The sequence below is a fragment of the Nomascus leucogenys genome, chromosome 14 (assembly GCF_006542625.1).
Source record: "Nomascus leucogenys isolate Asia chromosome 14, Asia_NLE_v1, whole genome shotgun sequence".
In the NCBI taxonomy this organism is placed as follows: Eukaryota; Metazoa; Chordata; class Mammalia; order Primates; family Hylobatidae; genus Nomascus; species Nomascus leucogenys.
Window position 1 is genome coordinate 79,191,240 of NC_044394.1, and position 24,160 is coordinate 79,215,399.

A 24,160-nucleotide genomic window follows, 5' to 3' on the forward strand; every position below is an offset into this window, starting at 1 on the left:
GAAAGAATTGAAAGGAGAACATTAGGATGTATTTGGCCACTAGGATCTCTGTTTCCATCAGCTCCTGCATATGAGCCAGAACTTCGCCCCATATAACTAATGCACAGGGAATTAGCCTATGGAATAATGATCATTTCTGATGAACAGAATAAGAGCTTGTTCCCGTGTATGCACAGAGCCATTCATCCTAAGAAAGAAATCTGGAGTGAAAGCGCACAGCATATTTTGCATAGGTTCTGTAAAAGGATCCAGGCAAAACAGGCTTTGCAACGTTAGTTATGATCATATATGGAAAAAGCAGTTACTTTCTGGGGTGACATATGGCTGAATTGGTACAATGCCCAGGAATCTCAATGTCCCCCTTAGAAGGGTGAGCCCTGGCTTCATCCTTCACCCACATCGTCAGTGGGACAAACTGCACAGCTCGTGGACAGATCACCGGTAAAGAAAATCACATCCACCTGTGCTGAGACCAAAGCTGCTGTTGGGCTCTGGCAGTTGGCAAGCGCTAAGGTACCCTTCTGTGATCATAACTTTTTCTAAAGCAGGAAAATTATGAATGGAGCCCAAGCCCATCTGCTTAAGATTCAAGCATGGAGACATTCCGTAGTAAACAACAACAGCGACAATGCTGACAAAAACAACACATTTATTGTGAGGGCAATTCCACCCTTAAATGTTGAAAATTTAACCTTGCTCTGATACTATTCTGTAACCAGTATACCTATGTCCAACATTCCTAACATAGCCAAGCCAATCAATTGAGCCTTATTGTGGAAGAGACGGGGAATGTGATCACTTGAATGTGTAATATTCATTCATCCACTCATTCATTTTGCTGACCATTAATTAATTCAATTAACCCTCCTGAGTACAGCTCTGTGCTAAGCATTAGGGACTCAAGATTATTCTTATCTTCAAGGCATCTAGCCTGGGGACAAAAACAGACGTACAACTAAGCTGCAGAGGGACACATCCTTTAGTTATGGGGACACCTGGAAGGGAGTGAGAAACTCCTTGCAGTTGTCCTTGGGAAGCTGGGGAGGACTTGAAACTTCTGAGTGGCCCTGGGAGCCACTGGAGGTGGGAAGGGCCAGTGCCTGTAGGCCTAGGCCTGCCTGGTTGAGGATCCCAGCTGGGCTACTGCTTTGCTGTCTATAAACGATGGAGCCCTTCCAGTCTCAACTTCCTCACAAGTAAAATGCAGACGGCAATGCCTCCTTCCAGTGACGTTGTGAGGATTCAATGGGAAGTTTCATGAAAGGGCTTAGCAGGGTTTTTGGTGAGTGCTCAGAAGGTGATAGTTTGGTGTTGCTAGGGGGACTGAAGCCTGGGCTGAGAACAGGAGCCGTGGAGAGTCACAAATGGTCTTCAGCCTTCAGAAGGCACTGTTAGATTTACTCTTCACGAAGAACATTTTGGGACATCTTGGTGTACGGATTAGAAGGAAGGACAGAAGCTGGTGAGCTGTGGGCCCCAGGATCAGCAGGGAGGATACTGAGGCAGTCCATAGACGCAGCTGTGAGGTTGTCCTGGAGCTGGAGAGAGGGGGAGGAGTGGATTGGAGACGTGTTTAGAAAGTGTTAATAAGATAGGCAGGGCTGAGGGGAGAGAACCAGAGAGGGAGAAGGGGGCAGATTTTGATGAGGAGGTGAGGGCAATGGCAGTGACTGAGAAGAGCAATAAAGCCAGGAGCAGGCTATGGGAAGAGGGAGTGGCTTCCCTCAGAAGAGGCGCCGCCTCCCTAGCTGTGAGCAAATGTGTTTAGGAACATGTTCTTCCTCCCAATCCAGAGACGGATTGCTGAGACGATTCCTGCTTTCCGGCTCCCCGACACCCGCTGTTCTTTAGATCCGCTCAGCGGCGCTTTTTCCTGTGCCATGTGCCCAGATCTGAGCGAGGCTTGGGAAGATGCGAACGGGCTGTAAAATCTGTCCCCAAAACAGGAGAGTAAGAATGCGCGGTGTGGGGCTGAGCTGAGTCCAGGGAGTGCGAGAATTTAGCAGTCGTGCTGTGCCTGGGCATTTCAGACTGTGCCACAGCCGGGCCTGCCTGTTCGGCAATGTGGCTGAGGAAGGGAGCCAGAAGCGCTGCTGCAAGGCTGGCTGTGGGCAGTGGATGGAAGCAAAGCAAACAGAGGCTCTCTGGCCACTTCTCTCCCCTGGAGGCTCTCCTCCCTCTACTTCTAGCCCCATTGCTGTGGGACAGTTGCATCCTGGGGCTCTCTGTGGCTCTCCCATCAGTGCCCTGGAGCTGGCATATGCGACACTTCCTCTGCCTAGGGCATTCAGGCATTCTTCAGCACTTGGTGAGCACCTCCTAGTGCCAAGCTCTGTCCTGGTCACAGGAGAGCACTCCTGTCCATGTGTGGTCCCTGTCCTCACTGTGCTTTGGGCCGGAGAGGAGCTCACTGTCTGATCCTTTACCCCGACTGTGGCTTAAGGGGTTTCATCTCTTGCTAGAGCCCTTCTAGGCAGACAGCAGGTCCTGGTTTGTGAGCAGGGGGCTCCTCCTCCATTTTGGAGCCTCGGCTGCCCTGCCTCCCCGGTAATCTGGTATTCTGGTAGTGCCTCTCTGGGCCCTGGTTTAAAAGGCTGAGAGCAGCTGTATTCTCCCACAGAGAGCAAGCCTTAGGGACAGGCAAAGGGTGTGGCTTCAGAGAAGATCGAGGATCTTGCCATCTCTTTTACAGGTTGACACAGACTTTTTAGCAGTGTTAAACCCCGATTGCTGTCATCAGTGGTGTGATTTTAGCAGATGCTCCCTCAGTACTTTACAATCAACCTGCACAGAGCACTTTGTGCGGGGGTAGGGCCTGGTCTGGGGACTGTCAAGTGCTTTATCTTATCTAAGCCTTACCCCTAGATCCGTGGAAGGCAGAGAGAATTTGGGAACGTCTGTGCTGTGAGCATGGAAAATTGGGACTCAGGTAAAAAGGCTGGGTCCTGGTCGCACAGCTGGTCATGCGTGAGTGTGGGTTTTGAACTCTGATATTTGGATTCTGAGTACAGAACATGTTTTATTGTGGCCCATGCCCTCTTCCTGAGTTCTTGAGTTTTAATCATTTCATTTTCTACTCTTTTTAGGCACTTTGGCAAAGGAGCGTGAGTTTTGGGGAAGCTCAAGGAAGAGGTACCAGGTAGAGAGAGGGCCAGGGCTGAGTTCATGGGCTCTTTCTAAATCGAAATGTCTCACATTCAGGTAGGTTACGGCATGCGTCAGGAATAACTTTTCTCTATAACAGTGGTAAGCAATATGCAGTCATCAAGCTTTAGGAATGCAAACATCGATCTAGTAAGTTCAGGAGCAAAAACCTCAGTTCAGGTGGTGGAGTTCTTTGAACATAACCTCCCTCGTTCAAGTTTGAGCAGTAGTTGTCTCTCCAACTGGAGCTGACCCTGCCAGGCTGGGGCTGAGGAACCATCTACCAGCCCAGGACGGACAGAGGCTGGCCCAGAGAGATGGCATCTGAGGCCATGTGCACGCAGCTGGTGTCCCGGATTGAGGTTGAGAGACAGACATAGTCCTCTATCCTTTCCACACATATCCTCAGAAAGGATCTAGCAGGATATTCATTTTTCACTATTTTGTGAGTAGTTGGAGGAGGCAATGCCACCAAGAAAGCATTTTGCTACCCTTCCTTCCTGTGTACTGAAGACATTCTGTATATGTATATTTTACATATAACTCCTACAAATATGTAGACCATAAACATTTTTATTTTTCCTGAATTTTACTTTATGCAAAAAAGACATCATACTTTAAATTCTTAGTGATGAGAGTGAGACACCTGAGATGGCTCTGGTGGAAGATGGTAGGTCGTACTGTATTTGGATTCCAGAAGATGAGGCCTCCCTGTGTCTATGGGCTGGGAATTGTGGGGGCTCATTCCACCAGGTGTTGGAGGTAGGTCCTGTGGCTCCTGTAAATTGGAGGTTTCTTGCCATTTCAGGGGCCTGAGCCTTATGTTGTGGAAAGACACCAGCAACAGGGAAGGAATGGTGAGTGGGGACAAGATAGACCAGCTTTGTCCTCGGTTCCATCCTCAAGATGGGTGCAGAGCTTCTTGTGCCCAGTAAGTTTTCATCCAGATACTACCTTACCTCTGAGGTTATATCCCTGGACATATTTTTTTAATTTAATTTTTATGAATACATCATAGTTGTACATATTTATGGGGTACATGTGATATTTTGATACAAGCATACAATTACTATCAAATCATAGTAATTGGGATATCTATCACCTTAAACATTTATCATTTCCTTGTGTAAGGAACATTCAATTCTACTCTTCTAGTTATTTCAAAATATGCAATAAATTATTGTTAACTGTAGCCACTCTATTGTGCTATGGAACACCAGATCTATTTTTTTCTATCTAATTGTGTTTTTGTACCCCTTAATCAACACATTTTTAATCCCTCCTTCCCCTCTACCCTTCCCAGCCTCAGCCTCTGGTAACCATCATCTATCCTCTACCTCCATGAAGTCGCCTTTATAGCTCCCACATATGAATGAAAAAATGTGATATTTGTCTTTCTTTTTTTTTATTATTTGTAAATTTTTTGAGATGGAGTCTTGCTCTGTCTCCTAGGCTGGAGTGCAATGATGTGATCTCGGCTCACTGCAACCCCTTGGAATATTCTTGTAGTACAAACTCCGGCCACATTCTGCCACAGCTGATACCTGTAGGATAATTATTCCAGCTTCGGAGGAAAGCGAAATGATGACCAGAGATACCCAGATATTGTTCTCATTGTGAGTGTGGCTTTCAGTCAGTTAGTGACAGGGATGTTGAGGGGAAAGAGGAAGTGCATTCCTAAGGCGAGTGGGTGGTGGTGCTTTGCTCATGAGGCCTGTACTGCTGCACTGGCCTTTTCTCTGGTCAGGTTTTGAGGGGTTGCCACCTCAGAGTTGGCCACGAGAGCCAGGGCTTCCTGGAGCTGCATCTTTTCTGGCATGAAGACCCTGATTGGGTCTGGCAGACTTTCTCACAGTGGGAATGTTACCGAGGAGTCCACTCATGGGGTCAATCAGGGAGGTTCCTCTAGGTGGAACTCTGGGATGTTTGATCCTCTGTATGGACAGATACTGAGTCTAAGTTTAGCTGGGAGTCACTGCTCACGTGGACACTGTGGTCTTCCTTAGCACTGGGCTGTTGGGGCTTGGCGTGAACTTGTTGATCACCTAAGATGAGATATGTGGTACTTTGGCCTTTGAATTATTTATTTGTACAACTTAACAGATTTCTCAGGTGTGGAGAAAAAAATTGCAACTTTGACCAAGGACTTGCAAACTTTATTAGTACCTCTGCAGGGTTTTGTTTTTGTTTTCGAGATGGAGTCTCACTCTGTTGCCCAGGCTGGAATGGAGTGGCACCGTCTCAGCTCACTGCAACCTCTGCCTCGTTCACGCTATTCTCCTGCCTCCGCCTCCCAAGTAGCTGGGACTACAGGCTCCCGCCAACATGCCCAGCTAATTTTTGTATTTTTAGTAGAGATGGTGTTTCACCATATTGGCCAGGCTGGTCTCGAACTCCTGACCTTGTGATCCGCTTGCCTTGGACTTCTGCAGGTTTTTAATCCCTTTGGGGGCAGGGATCATGACCTTCCATCTGTGAATTTCATGCAACACCTACTAGTGACCAATACTTGTAGGAGGCCCCACCCTAATAGGCACATTTCCACCCTCTTTAGCCTCACCACAAACCTAGGAGGGATGTACGGTTCTTCCCATGTTTCTCCTGTAACTGAAAAATTGATTCTGAGCATATGACTTGCTCAAGATTCCATGCTGGCAAGTGTCTGGGCTGGCCTTTGGCCTTGGTGCACTCAATCTACCCTTTAACCCACGTGGAGGTCCAGATGGTCTTGGGAGGGTTTGTGGGATAAGATAATCCGGGAAATTTTCTCCTGGCTTTCACCTTAGACTGAATCTACACAAGTGGCACAGCTCTCCAGGAAAGGGTGGGCCAGTCCCTCTAGGCAACCTCTACAAATGTCCTTACAACCCTTATTGCCAGGAACTCTTTTTTTGATATTGAACTTAAATCCTCCTCACTCAAGGTTAAGCTGCAAGCTTCTCACTGCATACTAGATGGGGATGAAGTTGGTTACAATGCTCTGTGTGTAAATCTACAGTTCTTTGAGAAGACACACACACACACACACACAATACAACCCAATTCCTCTACATGCTTTCCTTGCAATATAACAAAAAGCTCAGAGTTTTGACTTTAGGATTATTTTCTTTTGTTTGGAAAATATTCCCCAAATCAAATCTAACTTAGCTTTTGATTTCTCAAAATTAGTATTTTTCTAGCTGATACAATTTCTGTATGTATATTTTATAGCAGAAATAGTTAAATTACTGAGTTTTAGAAGTCCTGGCCTATAGACTCTTAAAATTATGAAGCAGATAAACTTCCTAAAGAAATACACACCACATGTAATAAATTCTTGGAAAGGAAGTGTCCGTGAACTTAAGAGTTAGGTGATATTGTCTCTCTGAATGGAAAGGCATTAAGAACCAGGATTTTAAATTTGAAACAACGTGTGCATCATAGCAATTTGTGCTACATAAGAGGAAAAACCGCAGCACTTGGCTCTATTCTATTTTTATTTCTATTACGGATTACTTTTGTGTGTTTTTATGAGATCCTATTCAGAAAGGAGCCAGAGCTGTACAAGTCAACAGATTTCCATTTGGCCAGTATCTGAAGTAATGGGCATGAGTGCAGCAGGGTGAAGAGAGGGAGATGGGATGGGAGCAGAACCCCCTAGAACCACACTGAGCTGCCCTTGCCTCGTTTCAGCTGCCCTTGCTCCTGCCGCCGGCCCTGGCCTGCATGGTCACAACCTCCTGCAAAATGCAGAAATGTCAGGAAAATGAATGGAAATGCCCATATGGTGGGTGGGGACTTCTAGGGGAGGGATTCATTTCTGATTTTGTTCTGCGAGAGAAGGTAAGAAAGCTAAAGCAAGGGAGAGGAGAAAGGGAGATGGGGAGAGAGAGGAATGGAGAGGAAGGAAAGGGGCAGGAGGCGGCGAGCAGCTGTCAGGAGGAAGAAGCGGAAAACACCAGTTCTACCTCCGGGCTGCTAAAAACCTCCTCCATAGACTTAGCCCCTGAAGGAGCTGGCAGTGTGGCCCCTACCCCTCCCAGCCCCCTTGCCCCCCGCCTAGGCAGTGAGGTGGTGCTGGGGAGCACAAATGGCCCCACACCTCAGGGTCCTTTACATTCTCCACTCCCTCCCTCCACCCTATCCTCAGGGCACCTAGTGACGACCTCCTGAGCCTGCTCTCCAGTGGGGGCTGTGCCACCCTTGCCTCCCCCTTCAACCTCCGCAGGCCTCAGCAAGTCCCTCCTCACACAGCAGACGCCCTGGCCCCCCTCCTCACCAGCTGCCTCTCCTGCCATCCCTGCCTGGAACCCTGTGCTTTTGCTGCCCAGAAGTGTTGGCAGTTTCCCCACAAAAGCCAAGTAGTGCACATCTTGCTTCCTAAGTCTGGAATGACAAACACAATAATCACTACACCAGCTCATGCCCGTGCCGGGCATGGGCTCAGCCCTTGACATGCACAGCCCTACCAGGTGGGCATCAGAGTTGTCTCTGCTTTCCAGAGCTTACACTGAAGCTTGGAGAGACTAGCCGATTTAAGGGGAGGCTGGCTGGCCTGTGCAGGAAGGTGTAATAGACAAGGAAATGGACACAAAAAAAGAATGAATATACATCTAGCACCCACTAAGTACTAGGCGTGAGTGTTACTTCCAGATCTAAGACGCTGTCATTTGAGTGCCAAGCAGTCGTATTTTTCTCGAACAGAGATTTTTGATCACTGTTTAGTCAGAGGAGAGACATTTCATCTTCTGCAGACTTTATTTTCTTGCTCTTTAAGCCACGGCATTTTCTGGTTTGATAAGGTAAAGGGAGTCTCTCTCACCTGCCCCTTTTCCTATTGTCAATCTTCTTTTTTGTTCCTTTGCTTGCAGCTGTTGTCTGCCTTTGAGTCACACAGAACCACTTGCAGGAAGAACTCTAGAGAATTTGGGAAGAAAGGGGGAGAGGACAGACAAAAGATGCATTTTTTTTTTCAAGAAGCAGGAAAATGTAAGGAAAATTGAAGGTGTTCTCAAGTGTGTCTGCTGCTGCCTGACACAGGTAACATTTCTTTAGATGGCTTCGCTTCAGCTCCCTCATGCCTAGCCAGTTCTTCATCATTTTTTAACATCTCTTTAGGGACAGGGACATGAAAGTGAACCGCAGGTCAAAGGCAAGAATTAGGGGTTCTGGGGCCCTTTGTCGGACAGCCTCGCTGCTCCTTTGCGCCCATGCCTTCCTGGGAGCTGGTACAGTGGCTCAGAGCTCCAGCCACATCAGTCTCTCCTGAATGACAGCATCACACCTTCCTCCATCCCATTTACATTTCAAACTGCCACCCGCCTGCTCTTGATTAATTATTTAGTAACCCTGGCCACTTGTGAGCCTTTTGGAGCTCATATTTCACGTCAAAGGTCCAATCCTTTTTTATCCAAATCTTCTTTCCCTGAATCCATGTGTAGTTTTCTGCATGAAATGCTATGGTATTCCTTTTGCAGCCTCAACACCCAAGGTATTGGCCTCCCTTCTTTGTGGCAGAAACTCCTAGACATTCAGCCACCGGGCATTCACAAGACTGGAGTCCACCTGCTTGGTTCCTTCCCTACCTACTTCTGACTTTGGTCAACTCTATTATTATTATTATTGTTATTATTATTATTATTATTATTTTTAAGACAAAGTCTCACTCTGTTGCCCAGGCTAGAATGCAGTGATGTGATCATAGCCTACTACAGCCTTGAACTCCTAGGTTCCCACAATCCTGCTGTCTCAACCTCCTGAGTAGCTGGGACTACAGGTGCATGCTACTGACCAGCTTAACGCTATTTTAAAATAAGTAAATAAAGGAATCTAGAAGGCACAGCCACAGGCTCTCTTCCGTCTTTAATTATTGATGGAATCTGTGTGAAGAAGTGGGAAAGATGTGGGTGTTAGGATTCGAGAGCATTTCAGTGTGTCCCTGGCTCTGGCACTTCTTTGCTGTGTGAGATAATGGGAAAGTTGCATGCTCTGAGCCTTACTTTCTTTACCTCTACAATGGGTGTGGAAATAAAGAGGCAGCACGGGTGTTAAGACAGATTCATGAAGGAGTAGCAAGAACAATACACACTGAGTTCTGACCATGAGGATTTAATGACTCTCTCAAACAGTGCAAGTCAGATAACCCACACAGGATCAGTCCTCAAGAACAGTTAGGATGGCTGGGCATGGTGGCTCATGCCTGTAATCCCAGCACTTTGGGAAGTCGAGGTGGGCGAATCACTTGAGTCTAGGAGTTCGAGACCAGACTGGCCAACGTGACAAAACCCCATCTCTACTGAAAGTACAAAAATTAGCCGAGCATGGTGGCGGGTACCTGTATTCCCAGCTACTCAGGAGGCTGAGGCATGAGAATCGCTTGAACACAGGAAACAGAGGTTGTAGTGAACTGAGATTGTGCCACTGCACTCCAGCCTGGGTGACAGAGTGAGGCTCTGTCACAAAACAAACAAACAAACAAACTAAAAAACCAGTTAGGTAGTTTATACCATGACACCTTTACCCTATGTAAAATTCTTACCAATACTGATGTGAAGTGGTATGAAAATTGCATGGTAAATAGTAACTTTTCAGTTTGTATCTTTTGAATGTTGGAATTCTATTTCTTACACTAATTAGTTGTGTGACTTTAGAAAACGTATTTCATTTGTATGGGCCTCAGTTTCATCATCTGCAAAATGGTCCCCACTAAACCTACCTCTGAAAAGTGTGAAAAAATCAAAGAGCTAAGGTAGGTTAACACCTGGCACATAATAAGCATTCAACAAATGGTCTTGTTTTTTTGACATCATGATTTAATGTCAGTTCATAGATAAGCTTTTATCAATTCTCAAAAAAAGGAATGTTCATATTTTTCCATTTTGTTACCCAAAGTATGATTAGATTTTAAAGAAAACAGAGCACATCTTTCACCACATGAGAATAAGGAATCTACTCTTTTTTGGCAAGGAAAAAAAGCCATAAACACAACTGACATTAATTCTCTGTGCATATTGCATCTTGCCTCCTTGTTTTACAGTTTTCGGAAACCAAGCGTCCATCTGTCTCTAAAGACCTATTCTAGGTTCTAGAAAAGAAAACACCATCTAGATCTGTTGGTGCTGTCAATTTGGCTGACTTAAAGCCCCTTGCATGACTTCCTTCTGCTGGCGCGTGCCTGAGGCCGGGATGCTGATTTATGGCTGCCTCTGTTATGCAGGTTAACCCCGTCGCAGGTCACTCCGCTCTGTTAATTGCATCCTAACCTTCCTCTGCTCTTCGGCAGCGAAATCGCAGCAGAGGAGATGGCGCAGCTTCGTGCGCATTGCTCATTTGTGCCAACGTGAAAAGAACTGCCAGGATGCCCAGGACACCAGCTCCGTGGCTTCTGCGATGCTTGCACAGTCCTGAATCAGCCCGAGAGCTGTGGATCTGCGTCCACCGGCTGCATAGCCGACTGCCGGATCCATGGAGGGGCCTGTGCCGGAGAACTCACATGTTGACTTATTTCTTCAGTCTAGGCCTTTCTTGGCCCCCTTGGTTATTCATTCTAATTGATACACGTCTTATTTCCGTTCAAATGTCTCACGGAAGACGCATTGAAGACAGAGTGGATGCCCGTGTTTGTTGGCAGTAGGTAGTATTTGCCACTCCGGCTGTAGTAAAAGAACAAGAGGAGAAATTACATCTATTTCTCATATTTAAGGGAAAAGCAATTAAATCACCAAAGTCAGATTCCTGAGTAATTGCTGGGCCCTTGGAGGGGTGGGCAAGGTGAAGTGTGAGGCCCCAGATCTCTGTCTTGTGTGGGGCTGACATTGCCTGTTGGGGACTCCAAGCAGAGGCGGGGCCAGGGAGGGCAGCATGCAGGGGGAAACCGAGAGCCTTTTGCCAGCCTCCCCTCCCAGCTGCTATCCATGCACTTGTCGTAGCTTCCCCGCTGTCCTGAGGCCAGGCAAGAGGTAGCAGGGCTCCAGCTACAGAAGTTATAGGAGGTGACTCTCAGAGCCTTGATTTCCTCCATTTGAAATACTGAGAACAGTATCTTCCATACCTACTTTCTAGAAGCTGTTATGAAGATTACCTAGATTCATACCTGTGAAGGCTGGTGAAAGAATAAAGCAGCCTGAACACACAAGGTGTTAAAAACATCCCTTCCAACTAAATAATAGATGAATTGGAATCCCAAGCATGCTGGACAGCAGCAGTCACAGTGGAGGGGTGGGGGCCCCAGCCCTTACCAGGTGAAGTCCCATCGGTCAAGAGGACAATGGCATGCTGCAGTGCCGAGCACCACCTGGCTGGGATCACTTCTCCCGCCTTCGTTTCTCCTTCCGGCCTGGGTCGGTAGCATGGTCCGGAGGGCCAGCAGGCTGTCTCTCCCAGTCCGCGGAGACAGAGGAGCTGTCTGAACGTGCAGGGCCGCCGCTGCCATCGCGGCCTGAGATCAGGAGCTGCCCTGCACTCGGTGATCTCTGCAAATCAATGCTCACACAGAAAGAAAACCAATTTACATTGGGTGAGTAACAGAGAATGCCAAGTTCGTGTTAGGAGACGAAGTTCTTTTGGATGAAGGGAGGCCAGATCCCTTTTAAAGTAGTATTTTATTTGTATGTGTTCCCACTGCTGAATAAGGTGTTCCTTAGGCCTACTCTGGGCAAAATTGAGAAGCTCCGTTTCAGCTCCCCCAATCCCCACTTATTTTAAAATAAGTATGTGAAAACTGTTACAGTATCCAGGCAAGCTGGACAATAGTAGAACTGACATTCAATCTTCATTTTGAAGAGCAGTTAAATGGGAGTGAGATTATAACACTGTTAAAATAAGATTAATATTATAATAAATGCTAGCATCCCAGAACACTTGAATAGAAATATAATGAACAGCCAAGGCTGGTAAGTGGAAGTGTCATCAACGGCCACATAGGTAGAGTAAGTTATTACCTTTGAGGGTTGAGTTGGACTGTGCATAAAATGAGATCCAGAATAACTGTGGCTTTAGCTAGATAGAGGTTTATTTCTTTCTTACATAAAAATCTGGATACCACCTTCCCTCTTTTCTCTGTGTCCTCTGGAGTGAGGGTGACTTTGCTTATCTAACACGCTAGACGCTGGGGTGTCTGGCCTCCATTGCTTTTTGCTTCTTCTTTCTTGTGGTTCCACATGGGCTTCTGTTCCCCAGGATACCTCTAGGTCCAAGATGACTGCTGTAGCGCTGCCCATCACACCTGCATTCCCGCCAGCAAGAAAGAGGAATGAGGAAGACGTGGCAAAGGGCAGACACCCGCTGTCTCTTAAAGAAGGTTCCCAGAAGCTGCAGCACACACTTTCACTTACATCCTATGGGCTGGGCCTTGGTCTAGGGCTATACCTTGCTGTCTCTATTCTGTCAGCCAGTGCCTGCAAAAAACAAGTACTATGAAAGAAGTGGGAAGCACACTGGCCACCACTGATGATCTCTGTCATTTGTGTAATTTCCAGATTTCTGGGAAGTGCCTCTGCCTTCCCCTACCTTCCTGCATCTCCCAGTCCACTTAGCTGATGCCTGCATTCTCAACAGTTAAGTCTCTCACTAAGACAAAGAGGACTTTCTCATGCCAAGACCTTCTTGCTCCAGGTCGTTTGGAGGGTTCCCGGTGCTGATTTGTTTTTTTTTCCAATATTTTCCCAGCCCAGCTGAGCTGATTTCCAGGTGATTTACCTCCAAGATATTTTTTTGTTTTCTGTTATCCACACTCTCAGAGGGCATTACCTATTCAAGTAGACAGCATTCACTGAGGCTTACTATATGCCAGCTCTTACACTCAGTTTTATATTCTTTTTTTCATGTAGTCTCTAACACAGCTCTAAGAGATGATTGCTCTTCCTAGAAATTAGGATCAAAATTGTGGCACACACCAGTGTGATCCTATGCCCTAGCCCTGCTGCCAACCATTATGCCACACTACCTCTCCTGTATCCTGTATGATCTCTGTCACCACCCCCGCCTTATAGGTTAGGAAAGAAGGTGAGTAAGTTTCCATGGTAGGCCAGACATGGGGCTGAGTCCTGGGAGAAGGCACATTTCTCTAGGTCCTAGTTCTCAAGGCAGGTGTGTAAAGCAGAGGGGAGGGGAGCTGGAGGAAGCTAAACACAATTCCTATATGATATAAGGCCAACTGGGATGTTTTCTAAGAGGTGAAAGTAGGTTACTTTCACTGCAGATGTTCAGGAGATGTAAGGTTGAGACACCTGAAGGGTGGTATGAAACGAGTCAACTACTCTGCCCCAGCTACCCCTCCTTTCCTGTGGCTTGGCTGTAGGGCTTCATCAGTCCACACCCAGTTGAGTTAAGGTCCTTACTGTGTGAGCCAGCCGTCAGCAGGGCTCCTGCCTAGGGGGATCTGGTCAAATTTGACTGGAATCCTCATTCCATGGCCTTGGAAGAATTCAGAGTCCTTCCTGCAATTTCTTTTCCTTAGTGCTTTCTTCCTTCAGCCTCCCTTCGCCTCATTGCCTGAATGTCACCTCCCTAGTCCATGCCATTGTTTTCATGGAAGGTCATTCTCAAGCCTGTTTCTCAGTTTAGCAGCTTTATCGGAGAATCATTCTCTGAGATAGGACCCCCTCCTAGGAATCCCCTCAGTCTTTTATTAGAAAAGGCCCACGCTTTTTGCCTTTTCTCTCCCTCCTCTGGGATAACTTCAGCTTTATGTCTAACACATGATTCCTCAACATTTGTGAATTTTATACCCAACCAATTTATGTAAGTATTTTTCTTACCAAGACCTGATTTCTTATGCTGTAAGAGATCCTGGAGAATTAAGTTTCCTTCTCTTGTTACTCTTGACGTTTTGGTGACTGTATTGGTAGAGCAGAAGTTAATTTAATCTCCAGGTCAAAAATCAATGCCATGATGCTGTTGAAAGTGGTGATGAGAAACCCTGGTCCCTCATGTGGGCCTGGGAGGCAGGGCCTTGAGATTATGGTGAGGTCATTGGCTCTGAAGCAATGGGACTGGCTACTTGTCAGATGTGGCAGTTGCTAACAATTGTGAAGATGGTTGTAATGAAAACACCTGCTTCACAGTGTATGAGTTGGGCCACTGATGGAAGCCCTGAAGATACTAGTGCTTACCACATCCGGGTATTCATTCCTGAGCACATGGGAAGACTCAAGTTGCCCTGAAAGTAGTTCAAGGTCATCTAACCAGCACTACCCAGTGGACTTTGAGTAAAAAGGCGTATCATTTTTGTTCTGAGGCAGTTAAGAGTTTCCCATGCTCACTGTATCCCTGGGAGCCAGAGGTTGAAATGGTAGCAGCATGGAATGGGAAGACCTTAGACTCCTGAGACATCAGATGGAAGAGAGCCCTGCTCACCTGCATCAGACTTTGCATAAGCAAGATATAAGCTTCTATAAGGTTGAACCCTGCTACTTTATTTGTTACTATAGCATAGCACAGTGTGTCCCAACAAACACAGATAATATGGAAATGTATACAGCTTTTACTCAGTTCTGCCACTGGGATATTTCTGGATATTTAGTAGCTTCCAAAGGTTTGACGGTTAAGGGGTGTTTTGGAAGAAGAAAGTGATGATTTTCTGTATTCTTTACTTATTTCTGTTGTTTTTTTCTTCAGTGGTCATCATTTCAAAAAGACTAGGTAATAAGGTGAGAGGTACTGAAATAGAAATGCCAACAGACAAAATTAGAAAGGAGCATTTGGGAGGATGGTTTGCAAAAACCCCTCAAGCCTCTGCTTGCCTAATTGATATGCTGTTCTGGAACAATTCAGCCTGACACCGGTGCTCCTGCAGGTTAGTTAAAAGGAGAGTGCGGTGCGGAATCCATATGCTACCATTCTGCCTTTCAAAGCAGCAGAGAATCTGAGGCTCTGTCTCCATTAGTAATCACCAGACATAACAATTAAACATATATCACACCAGGCTCAAAAATCCCTGGAAGATACTTTGTGTCCATTCTGTTCTACTCTGAATCTGTTCATAATATTGGTAAAATGGGACAAGAGGTTGGAGAAGAAGAAGAAGGGAAGGAAACCCCGGACAAGATTCGGAAAGCAGAGAATTCACATATTCTACTCTTGGAAGCTTAAAGAGTGCCCAACAGAGTGTCTAATAAAGCATAACGTGAATATTTATTGAACCAATGGTGACCATGAGCTAAGAGATTGAATATATCAGTTATCAGTGGAGATTCTGGCTATGAAGAGAGGTGGTTAGTACCATCCAGTGCAGCTCACCACCTGACACACGCATGGCAAGGTCTGGGGCAGCTAAGCCTGCATATGTTGTGCGTAGTTTAATTCTCTGTTCCATATTCTTTGATCCAATTCCTGTGGGTGTGGACATTCCAGTCACAGAACAGCAGCTCTACATCTAGGAGGCTCCTGAAGAACCCAAACTAACTGTGAAAATGCAAGTGAAGAGTCCTGCTCTGGTGTATTACAGGTGCTGCTTCTAGAAAACCCCTTTATTAGAAAGCAGCATGAAACCAGCGTTGGGATATAAGAGAATGTGCTTTGTTAAAAGAAAACCTCTTTCTAATACTCCCAGCCAATGGGCCAGAGGTCCTGTCTAACTAAATGCCACCTTTCTCTGATTCTTGGAGCTTCATCTTCAAAGACTGAGAGGATCCTCCTTCATCTGAAACCTCTTGGAAAGGGAAAGGTTGGTCCTGACTTGTCCCCTCAACAAGGAACTTCAGGCACTGCCAACTGTGTTCAGTAACCCTTCCCTGACAGGTGAATACGTGAGGGGTCCTGGAACTATTGTGCCAATTCTCCATGTTGGTGGGTTGCCAGCGTTTACTTGTCTTATTGAGAAAGGAAAGAATGAGCAAAGAAATCTTTCCTTTTCTTTCCAGGATGCTCTCCAGGAAAATTCCTGCTAGCTTGACTCAAGAAGAGCAGCCTGCGCATGAGCCTGTTCCCCTTGAGAATTTCCTCTTCCTTCATTAGTGTCTTGTGATGGCCACATTTTCCTTTTCTGTGACTTCCTATCAGCCTTCCAAATGCTTAACTACAAACTAAAGTTATTCTGGCATTGGCAATGTGATCTCAAGATTCCCACAACTAACTTTCCTCAAGATGAATATTGGGACGAGTTTGGCAGCAGACTGTATGATAAGGAGCACTGGAATGGGAGTCAGAAAGCACTGTGAACCCTACAGGGCAAGTGACTTCACCTTTCTCAATCTCATTGTCATCAACTGTAAGTGAGAGAGTGAACGAAGGATGCTCCCAACTGTCAAACCCTGTAAGTCAAGAGAACCTGTGCTCCAGAGGAGAACATGAACATTGGCAAAAAGGTATTTATACATCCTTCACCATATTTTTGTAGATGAGTCTGAAAGAATTTTGAATTCACCTAGCAATTGCACTATCTTGATTTCATATGGAAAACACAGTTTCAAGAAGTTAACCACAAGGCTTGCACACTGGCTGGCTTCCAGCCTTCTCCTCACAGAGTAGATTAACTAATCCAGACAATTACTGTCAAACAAAGGAGAAGGTTGGAAATTCTTGGAGGATTTTTTTTTTTTTTGTACAGCTTATATAGTTAAATTGAGGGACCTCAAGTGGAATTGTTTTCATGAATAATTTAAGTAACTATTCCATTTATCTAGTGCTGGTTGGGTAAAAATTTACAAAAATTATGAAAGTTGGGTCAACTGACCAATTTGAAGCACAAACATGATTCCAGCTTTCTTTTACTTTATTTTTTTCCCTAGGACCACAGCAATTAGAAGAATTTTATCATGAGTTTGAGCAAATAAGTCATCCAATCCCAAACCAAAAGTAATTGAAAAGTGAACCATCACAACATCCCACCTCAAGCAGTTTTATTGGGAAGCAGTGTGTGTATATAGCACATCTTATAAAATGAAATAGGCAGGATATAAAATTTCTGAAAACAAAATCTCTCAATTAGGACCTTCCCCATGTCTGTGCCATTACCTTGATAAAATTGAGACTTGACCAGTGGCTCAATAAATTTGGAGAAAACAGAAACAATTAGGTTCTCACTTCAGAGTCATACTTTTTAAATTTTCTGTTATATTTTCAAATTTATGGTCTTAATGCAGGCTAGGTATTGCATTTTGATGATGGAATCTGAAACAGCTACAACTCTAGATTTTGTAAATTCTTCTTGACCATAGCAGTGGCTTAGTTTTAACTGTGATTGCTGTCTCATTGGTCAAACTATTTGGACAGAAAGGACATTTTATTGAGAGGTTAGTCCCCAAAAGACATGCTTTAGAGATCTTTTTCAAATTGTTCAAATTATGGATGGCTTAGTTTATACTCTTTACCCCAAAATGAAAATTCCAGCATTCTCATTAGCCTTCTCACAAAGCAAGTCTCTAAAGCTTCCCCAACACACGTGAAAACCGAATTTTATGAGGATTCAAGACCAGCCAGGAAACTTTAGTAAAGACTAGATTTCAGAACAGCAGATCTTTAGTTGTGCAAAGGACATTGCTAAACTTCTGGGTTGGAAGGTATCCTGATATACCTAATTCTATTTATGAAACTGCATATGTGCTTTGAAACTCCGTTTAGATCCAGCTCTTTCAGCTAGAGATGGAAACCATATGTGTGTCTAAGGCCCTTATGTTTTGCCTTGGAGAGTCTTAGATTTTGTTTTGATTTCCAACTTGACATCATTTTCAGATTCAGAGGCATCCTGGGTATGTCCTTGACCCTCTGTGTCATGCAGAAACATTTTTGTTATCCACTGTTACTCTTCTTAGATGAGTCTCAGGGCCGTATGCTTAGAAAGGTGTTGTGCCTTTCATTCTCAAAAAAGTTGTTCTAAGTAAAACAGAGATCCAAAGAAAATATGTGGAACATTCAGGTGCACAATCTTGTACATAGGTAAAATAGTTTTTTGTTTATTGTTTATTTGAATTAGTCAGGTCTTCTTTTTCCCTTTATTCCTTATTTCTTTTGTGGGAAGTGGACTAAAGCTTCTGCTGCACCATGAACCCAAGAATTGTAGACATATCCCAGTGGCCAGATGGCTGGCTACCCACCAAATCTATCTTCCCATTATCTCAAGGTAATGAGCTAGCTGTAGCCCAATATGTGACCTCTCAGTTGGCGACTATGTTTCAAGAGCCACTTGCACGTGTGTGTCTGAGTTCCTTCCAATGGAATGTGAGCAGAAGGGACAAGAGACATTTCTAGGCCCTGGGTCTGACACACAGCCTTCCCTGTGGTTGGTGCTGAACTACAGAGTAGCCGAAGACCAACTGGCTTTGAGCATACAGGTGCAGGACTACTGTATGAGAGATGAAAAACCTTCTTTGTCCATAAATGAACTTTTTCCCTAAAATCGTATGTAGACCTTGGGGCTCATGCATAAGAATTAAAGAGAAAGAGGAAAAGAAATCTCTTTTTGTTTCCTTGCATAGAACTGAGACATGGAGGAGTTTGGTGTCTTAGTAAGTAGTTGGCTTTGGCTGAAATGAGTGTATGTGGGCGTGTGTGTGTGTGTGAGAGAGAGAGAGAGAGTGTGTGTGTGTGTGTGTGTGTATGTGTTGGGGGCTGGGGCCCAGGACGAGGGGTTGTGGATTACAGGAGGCCTCTTTTTTAAATTTAAATTTAAAATTTTTTTTGAGACAGGGTCTCACTCTGTCACCCAGGTTGGAGTGCAGTGTTTGATCATAGTTCATTGCAGCCTCAACCTCCCTGGCTCAAGCAATCCTCCTACCTCAACCTCCTAAGTAGCTGGCACCACAAGTGTGCATCACCATGCCTAGCTAATTTTTTTTTTTATTTTTGGTGGAGACAGAATCTCTCTATGTTGCCCAGGCTGGTCTTGAACTCCTGGGCTCAAGCAATCCTCCTGCCTCGGCCTCCCAAAGTGCGGGGATTACAAGGGTGAGTCATTTCGCCCAGCTGAAAGACTTCTTAGTGAACACAACAAGGACAAGCACTGGGGTCAGATTCCCAAGGTAGACCCACATTTGAGGGATGGTCATGGTTAGAGAGAGTTTAAGGGAGCAAAAGAGTCCAGGAAAATAATGAAGTAGCAAATGCTGGAGAAAGTGGTATCACGAAGCCAAGGAAGAAGTTTCCAATTGATACAGATATTTGCTACTACATTTTTTGCTGGTTTTTTTTTGAAATGAGAATAATTCTTATTTTTCTTCTGTAAGACTTTTTCTTATGAAATAAGAAGTTTTCAAAGGGAATTCAATGAAAAAAATTAACCAATGTATTATTTGGTCCTAGGGCTTGGTTTAGATCAATAAATACCCATATCATGTACCCAGTGCTACCTGTGACAGTCTGGTTGCCCCAAATACTTGCTCTGTCTCTTTGAATAGTACTTTTTCCAAGCTGCTTTAAAGTTCTAATTTTTTAGCAATAATTTTAATGGCTTTGTCATTGTTGAGGAGAAGGTGGTAAAGTATCATGGAGATAAGAGAAACCGGATCTATAGAGTCAAAGAAAAGAGAAGCAAAGGAATAATTATTTGGATGATTTAAGACAAGTTCCATTCCATTTTTTAAAAATTAATTGAAAAATTTAAGACTGAGGCGATTGAGAAAATTGTTTCAAGACTTCAGAATTTGTGGGTTAAGATATGCGGGAATGAGGTCTATGTTTCTCCAACTTGTCCTGTCTTATTTGACTAAGCATAATGGTGAAAGGTGCAGATTTGAAAATCAGGTGGCCTGGAGTCACAGCCCTGCTCAGCCACTCATTAGCTGTGTGATTTCAGTCAAGTTAGTCAGCTTCTCTGTGCCACAGTTTCTTCATCTGCAAAATGGGGATAATGACAGAATCTGTCACAGCCCAGGTTCTCCCCACGGTGGAGTGTGAACAAAGAGATCTATCTTTCTGAGTTGCTTATCTTAGAAAGGGATCCCAGATAGCAGGAGAGACAGACAGGAGAGGTGGGACAGGGACAAAGGGAAGGCCAACTCAAGGATGTGTGTTAGGATGGCCACTGCTGTGGGTGACAGATTGCTCCAATGTTGAGGACTTGATGTGTCTTGTGAAGACACTGCATATGGCACCAGGCTGTTCACTTTAATCAATCTTTCATAACCTTCTCACTGTGTCTTTTTCACATGTTCTGCCATGTCTTCATGTCTTTTTCTTCTTCTTTTTTTTTTTTTTTTAGGATGGAGTCTCACTCTGTCACCCAGGCTGGAGTGCAGTGGTGTGATCTCTGCTCACTGCAAGCTCTGCCTCCCGGGTTCATGCCATTCTTCTGCTTCAGCCTCCCAAGTAGCTGGGACTACAGGTGCCCGCCACCACATCCGGCTAATTTTTTTCTCTTTTGTATTTTTAGTAGAGACGGGGTTTCACCGTGTTAGCCAGGATCCTCTCGATCTCCTGACCTCGTGATCTGCCCATCTCGGCCACCCAAAGTGCTGGGATTATAGGCGTGAGCCACCACACCTGGCCTCTTTCTTTCCTTCCTTCCTTCCTCCCTTCCTTCCTTCCTTCCTTCTTTCCTTCCTTCCTTCCTTCCTTCCTTCCTTCCTTCCTTCCTCCCTTCCTGCCTCCCTCCCTCTCTCTCTCTTTCTTTCTTTCTTCTCACGGTCTTTCTCTGTCATTCAGGCTGGAGTACAGTGGCACAATCATAGCTTACTGCCTTGAACTGCTGGGCCCAAGCCATCCTCCCAGCACAGCCTCCTGAGTAGCTGCAACAGTACCTGAGACTACAGGCATGCACCACCCCTGCCCAGCTCATTTATTTACTTTAATTTTTGTAGAGTTGGGGTCTCCTTATGTTGCCCAGGTTGGTCTCAAATTCCTGGCCTCAAGTGACCCTTCCTTCTCAACTCCCCAAAGTGCTGGGATTACAGGCATGAATGAGCCACTGCACTGGGTCATTTTCCCTTTTTTTGCTGTATGTCACTATCTACCTTGTCCTAACTTCAAGAAATCATCAAAAGCAGGTATGGGAACTCACAAGTGATTGCCCATGTCAACAATTCCTCCCCAACCAGCCCTATAACCCGATTGCTCTGTGCCTCTACATTCTGGTTTCTGCTGGTACATATCCACCAAGTCCTGCCACCCTTTCAGTGTGTGAATCACTTCCATCCACATCAAGGACTTTATTTTCCCACACAGGCTCTGCTGAGGCAAAGGGGGTGGGGTGGGAACAGATCCTGAGGAGGACAGGCATTGTCGTCTGAGAAGCACGCTCTAGGTGAGATGTCTGCAGGGATACAGGTGGGGAAGGCTGCTCTCTTCCATCACAGAACAGGGCATTGCTTGTGCCAGTACAGAGAGTTCAGGGGATCTGACGTTCAAGATTCTCAGGCTCAGCTCATCCACCAGGCTCCCTGGCCTCAACAAGGTCTCAAGGACTAATGCTTTCCTATGAGTGCCCTGATTTCCACATAGCAGACCCTTCCTGGCTGTACACGCAGCCTCCTGTGCACCTCTGCCTCTCTTCATAAGACCTTGACTGTGATTTTGAGCCTACATTGAGGTGAGAGTTGACTCATCTGAGCCTGTCATTTTCTTTTTTGTTAACTTCTTCATATTCAAATTTATTTTGTCTTTTAAATTAATAGAGTTTTTAAGGGTAATTTTACATTCACAGGAAAAATGAGTGGAAAGTACAGAGAGTTCCCATGTATCCCTCCCTTTACCCCCATGCACAGTTCTTTTATTATTAATGTCTTACATTAGGGGGGTACATTCATTACAACTGAATGAGCCAATATTGATACGTTGTTAGGAACTGAAGTCCATACTTTACATCAGGGTTCAAGGTTGATGCTGCTCATTCTATGGGTGTGATAAATGCAGAATGAATGACATGTGTGGTTTCCTTTTTAATGATTGTCACTAACCTGATGCTTCACCATCACCTGTCCCCCATCCCAATCAAACACAGACAAGAGTCGTAGAGACTGACTGTACAAACCCACTCACCCCAGCAGTGACATCTTTATGGCCATCTGATTGATTGGTCAGTGACCCGGCTCTACTATTTTATTCTGAGCATACTATTTCCAGGGCTATCCTTTTACCAATTGACTTAATCTCCTAGGGCTGCCATTCAAAATATCACAGACTGGGTGGCTTAAACAACAGACATGTATTTCTGATCATTCTGGAGGCTGGAGATCCAAGACCAAGGTGCTGCCAGGGTTGATGTGTTTTGTGGTTTCCTGTGACAGCTGCCTTCTCACTGTGTCCTCATATGAACTCTTCTTTGTGTGCGTGTTGTGGGAGTGGAGAGAGAGAGAGAGAGAGAGGAGTTCACCTTCTGAGGTCTCTTTTTATAAGAACACTAATCCTATCAGGTTGGGGCCCCACCCCATGCCCTCGTTTCAGCTTAATTACCTCTGTAAAGGCCGTATCTCTAAATGCAGTTGCATTGGAGGTTAAGACTTCAATATCTGAATTTTGGGGTAACAAAAACATTCATTCCATAACGCCAACTAACCTAGCTTAGATCCCCTGAAATTTCAGCAGAGGACAAGACAAAGGTTAACATGTGAGTAGTTTATAGGAATGAGATCTTAGGGCACAGGAGTAAAGAGCTGGGAAAGAGAAGCCTGCAGGGAGGGAGGGACTAACTGAGGTGACCACGGTGTATGGCTGGGCTGCTTGGTGCCCAGGACCTTACAACACATGCCTCAGAAATGTGCACCTTTCATCTTGAGTGGGCAATACGCTTGCACTTCCCAGTAGCATGTGGGAGTGCTGAGCAGGATTCTGTGAGTTAACCTGTGACACCAGGGCATGCCCGGGGCAGGAGGTAAGAAGTGCAAGGAGTAGTCATGAAGCAGAGCCTGTCATGAAGGGCTGTACTCTTGCAGAAATGCTTGCATCCCATAAGGAGCTGATCACGCAGCAGTGGTTGGAACGAGACAGGAGGTTGAGAGGATTAGAGGTAGAAATGCACAAGGTTGGTGTGCAAATCATTTTGCGCTTTACACAAAATGAATGTGTGTAAAGTGCTCAGAACACTGCTGATATATGTGACTGCTAAAGATCTGTCAGCTGTGATGGTGATGGTGATGGTGATGGTGATGATGATGATGATATTATTATTATTATTATTCTATGGAGCAAAAAGAACCAAGCAACCATCTACATACTCATCTACAAGATTGAGTATGCTTGCCTCTCTCTTAGGAAGCTGTCATGTATTATAGATGGGCCCCGATGTCCCCTGATATCAGCAGGTTTTTGGCAGCCCCTAGTTTGAATCTGGTCCCTGCACAGTTCAGACTTTTAAAATACATGGCTTTGCCTGAGTCAGGTGAACAGCACTGTGCCTTTGGCTATTGCTCCTTCTACAATCTCTAGGCTTGCCAGCTGCTTCTTGGGTTCACCCTGGAAGGTGACATCTACTAGGCAGCCCTGACATTTGGCATGGAGAAGTTGCTGGTGGCATAGAAGAGTTAGAAAGTTCCATTGTCTAGGGTAGCCAGCATGTTATGTTAACAAGTATGGCCGGGTTGAATTGGGAAGGGTCAAGCCAATCCTCTTCCCTCAACTTGTATCTAGACCACAGTTTTGTGGAACTGAACCTGTGAGGAGGTACTAGCAGGGCTGTGGTGGGCCTCCAGGGACACGGGTTACCTATGTGAGAGGTCATCCCTTCACTGTGCTCTAGAGGGCGCCATTCTTGCTGGACTTCAGGTGAATGGGGTTCCTGCAGGCATGTGTGGTGGCCCTGGTCTTGTGCCTGGGGCTCTGCCCCTTGGCCAGGTCACAGGGGAGATTAGAGCTCTCCCAGCACTTGCAGCCTTGCTCTCAGAACTTGGCAGCACCGCCTCTTAACCTAGTATAGGTTAATAACAGGAATATTTTTAAATGTTTGAAATATTTTGATACTGGAAACTGTTCTTAAAAATATTTAATGAATAAGTTGTCTTTTACATGTAGTTAAGCCAAGATAAAAAGACTCAATGAAAACTTTGCTCCTTATTGGTGACAACATGGATTTGCATGCTTGGTGTTTATTTGGTTGAACAGACAAAGAATGTCTGTTGACATTCTTTCCAAGCTATTCACATTGATAGCCCAACACCTTCTTCTTGACCTG

The 24,160-nt window shown here is 45.2% G+C and overlaps 1 protein-coding gene across 3 annotated transcripts; it reads left to right on the forward strand.

Annotated features, from left to right (window-relative positions):
• The first annotated feature begins 3,092 nt into the window (after positions 1–3,092).
• Positions 3,093–10,854, forward strand: LOC100592149. 3 transcript variants are annotated; one of them, XR_004033237.1, is made up of 5 exons: positions 3,093–3,201; positions 3,953–4,075; positions 4,597–4,760; positions 7,995–8,163; positions 8,601–8,785. XR_004033237.1 is itself a non-coding variant. In XM_030826951.1 (3 exons), the coding sequence occupies exons 1-3, from the start codon at positions 3,187–3,189 to the stop codon at positions 8,124–8,126; spliced, it is 270 nt and encodes an 89-aa protein (XP_030682811.1). In that variant the 5' UTR covers positions 3,093–3,186; the 3' UTR covers positions 8,127–8,244. The 3 variants fall into 3 exon arrangements, 2 of the variants coding, with proteins under 2 accessions (XP_030682811.1, XP_030682810.1); XM_030826951.1 differs by lacking the exons at positions 4,597–4,760; positions 8,601–8,785 and having other exon boundaries at positions 7,995–8,244; XM_030826950.1 differs by lacking the exons at positions 3,093–3,201; positions 4,597–4,760; positions 8,601–8,785 and adding an exon at positions 10,340–10,854 and having other exon boundaries at positions 3,820–4,075.
• The last annotated feature ends 13,306 nt before the right edge of the window (positions 10,855–24,160 follow it).

What these genes read in the sequence shown, in the direction of transcription:
- LOC100592149 (XM_030826950.1), top strand. Translation starts at nt 3,864, where the DNA reads ATGGGCTGGGAATTGTGGGGGCTCATTCCACCAGGTGTTGGAGGTAGG. An exon ending in TGCAGAGCTTCTTGTGCCCA is followed by an intron (nt 4,076 to 7,994) that starts GTAAGTTTTCAT and finishes CTTTGCTTGCAG; the next exon opens with CTGTTGTCTGCCTTTGAGTC. An exon ending in TCTGCTGCTGCCTGACACAG is followed by an intron (nt 8,164 to 10,339) that starts GTAACATTTCTT and finishes TCTGTTATGCAG; the next exon opens with GTTAACCCCGTCGCAGGTCA.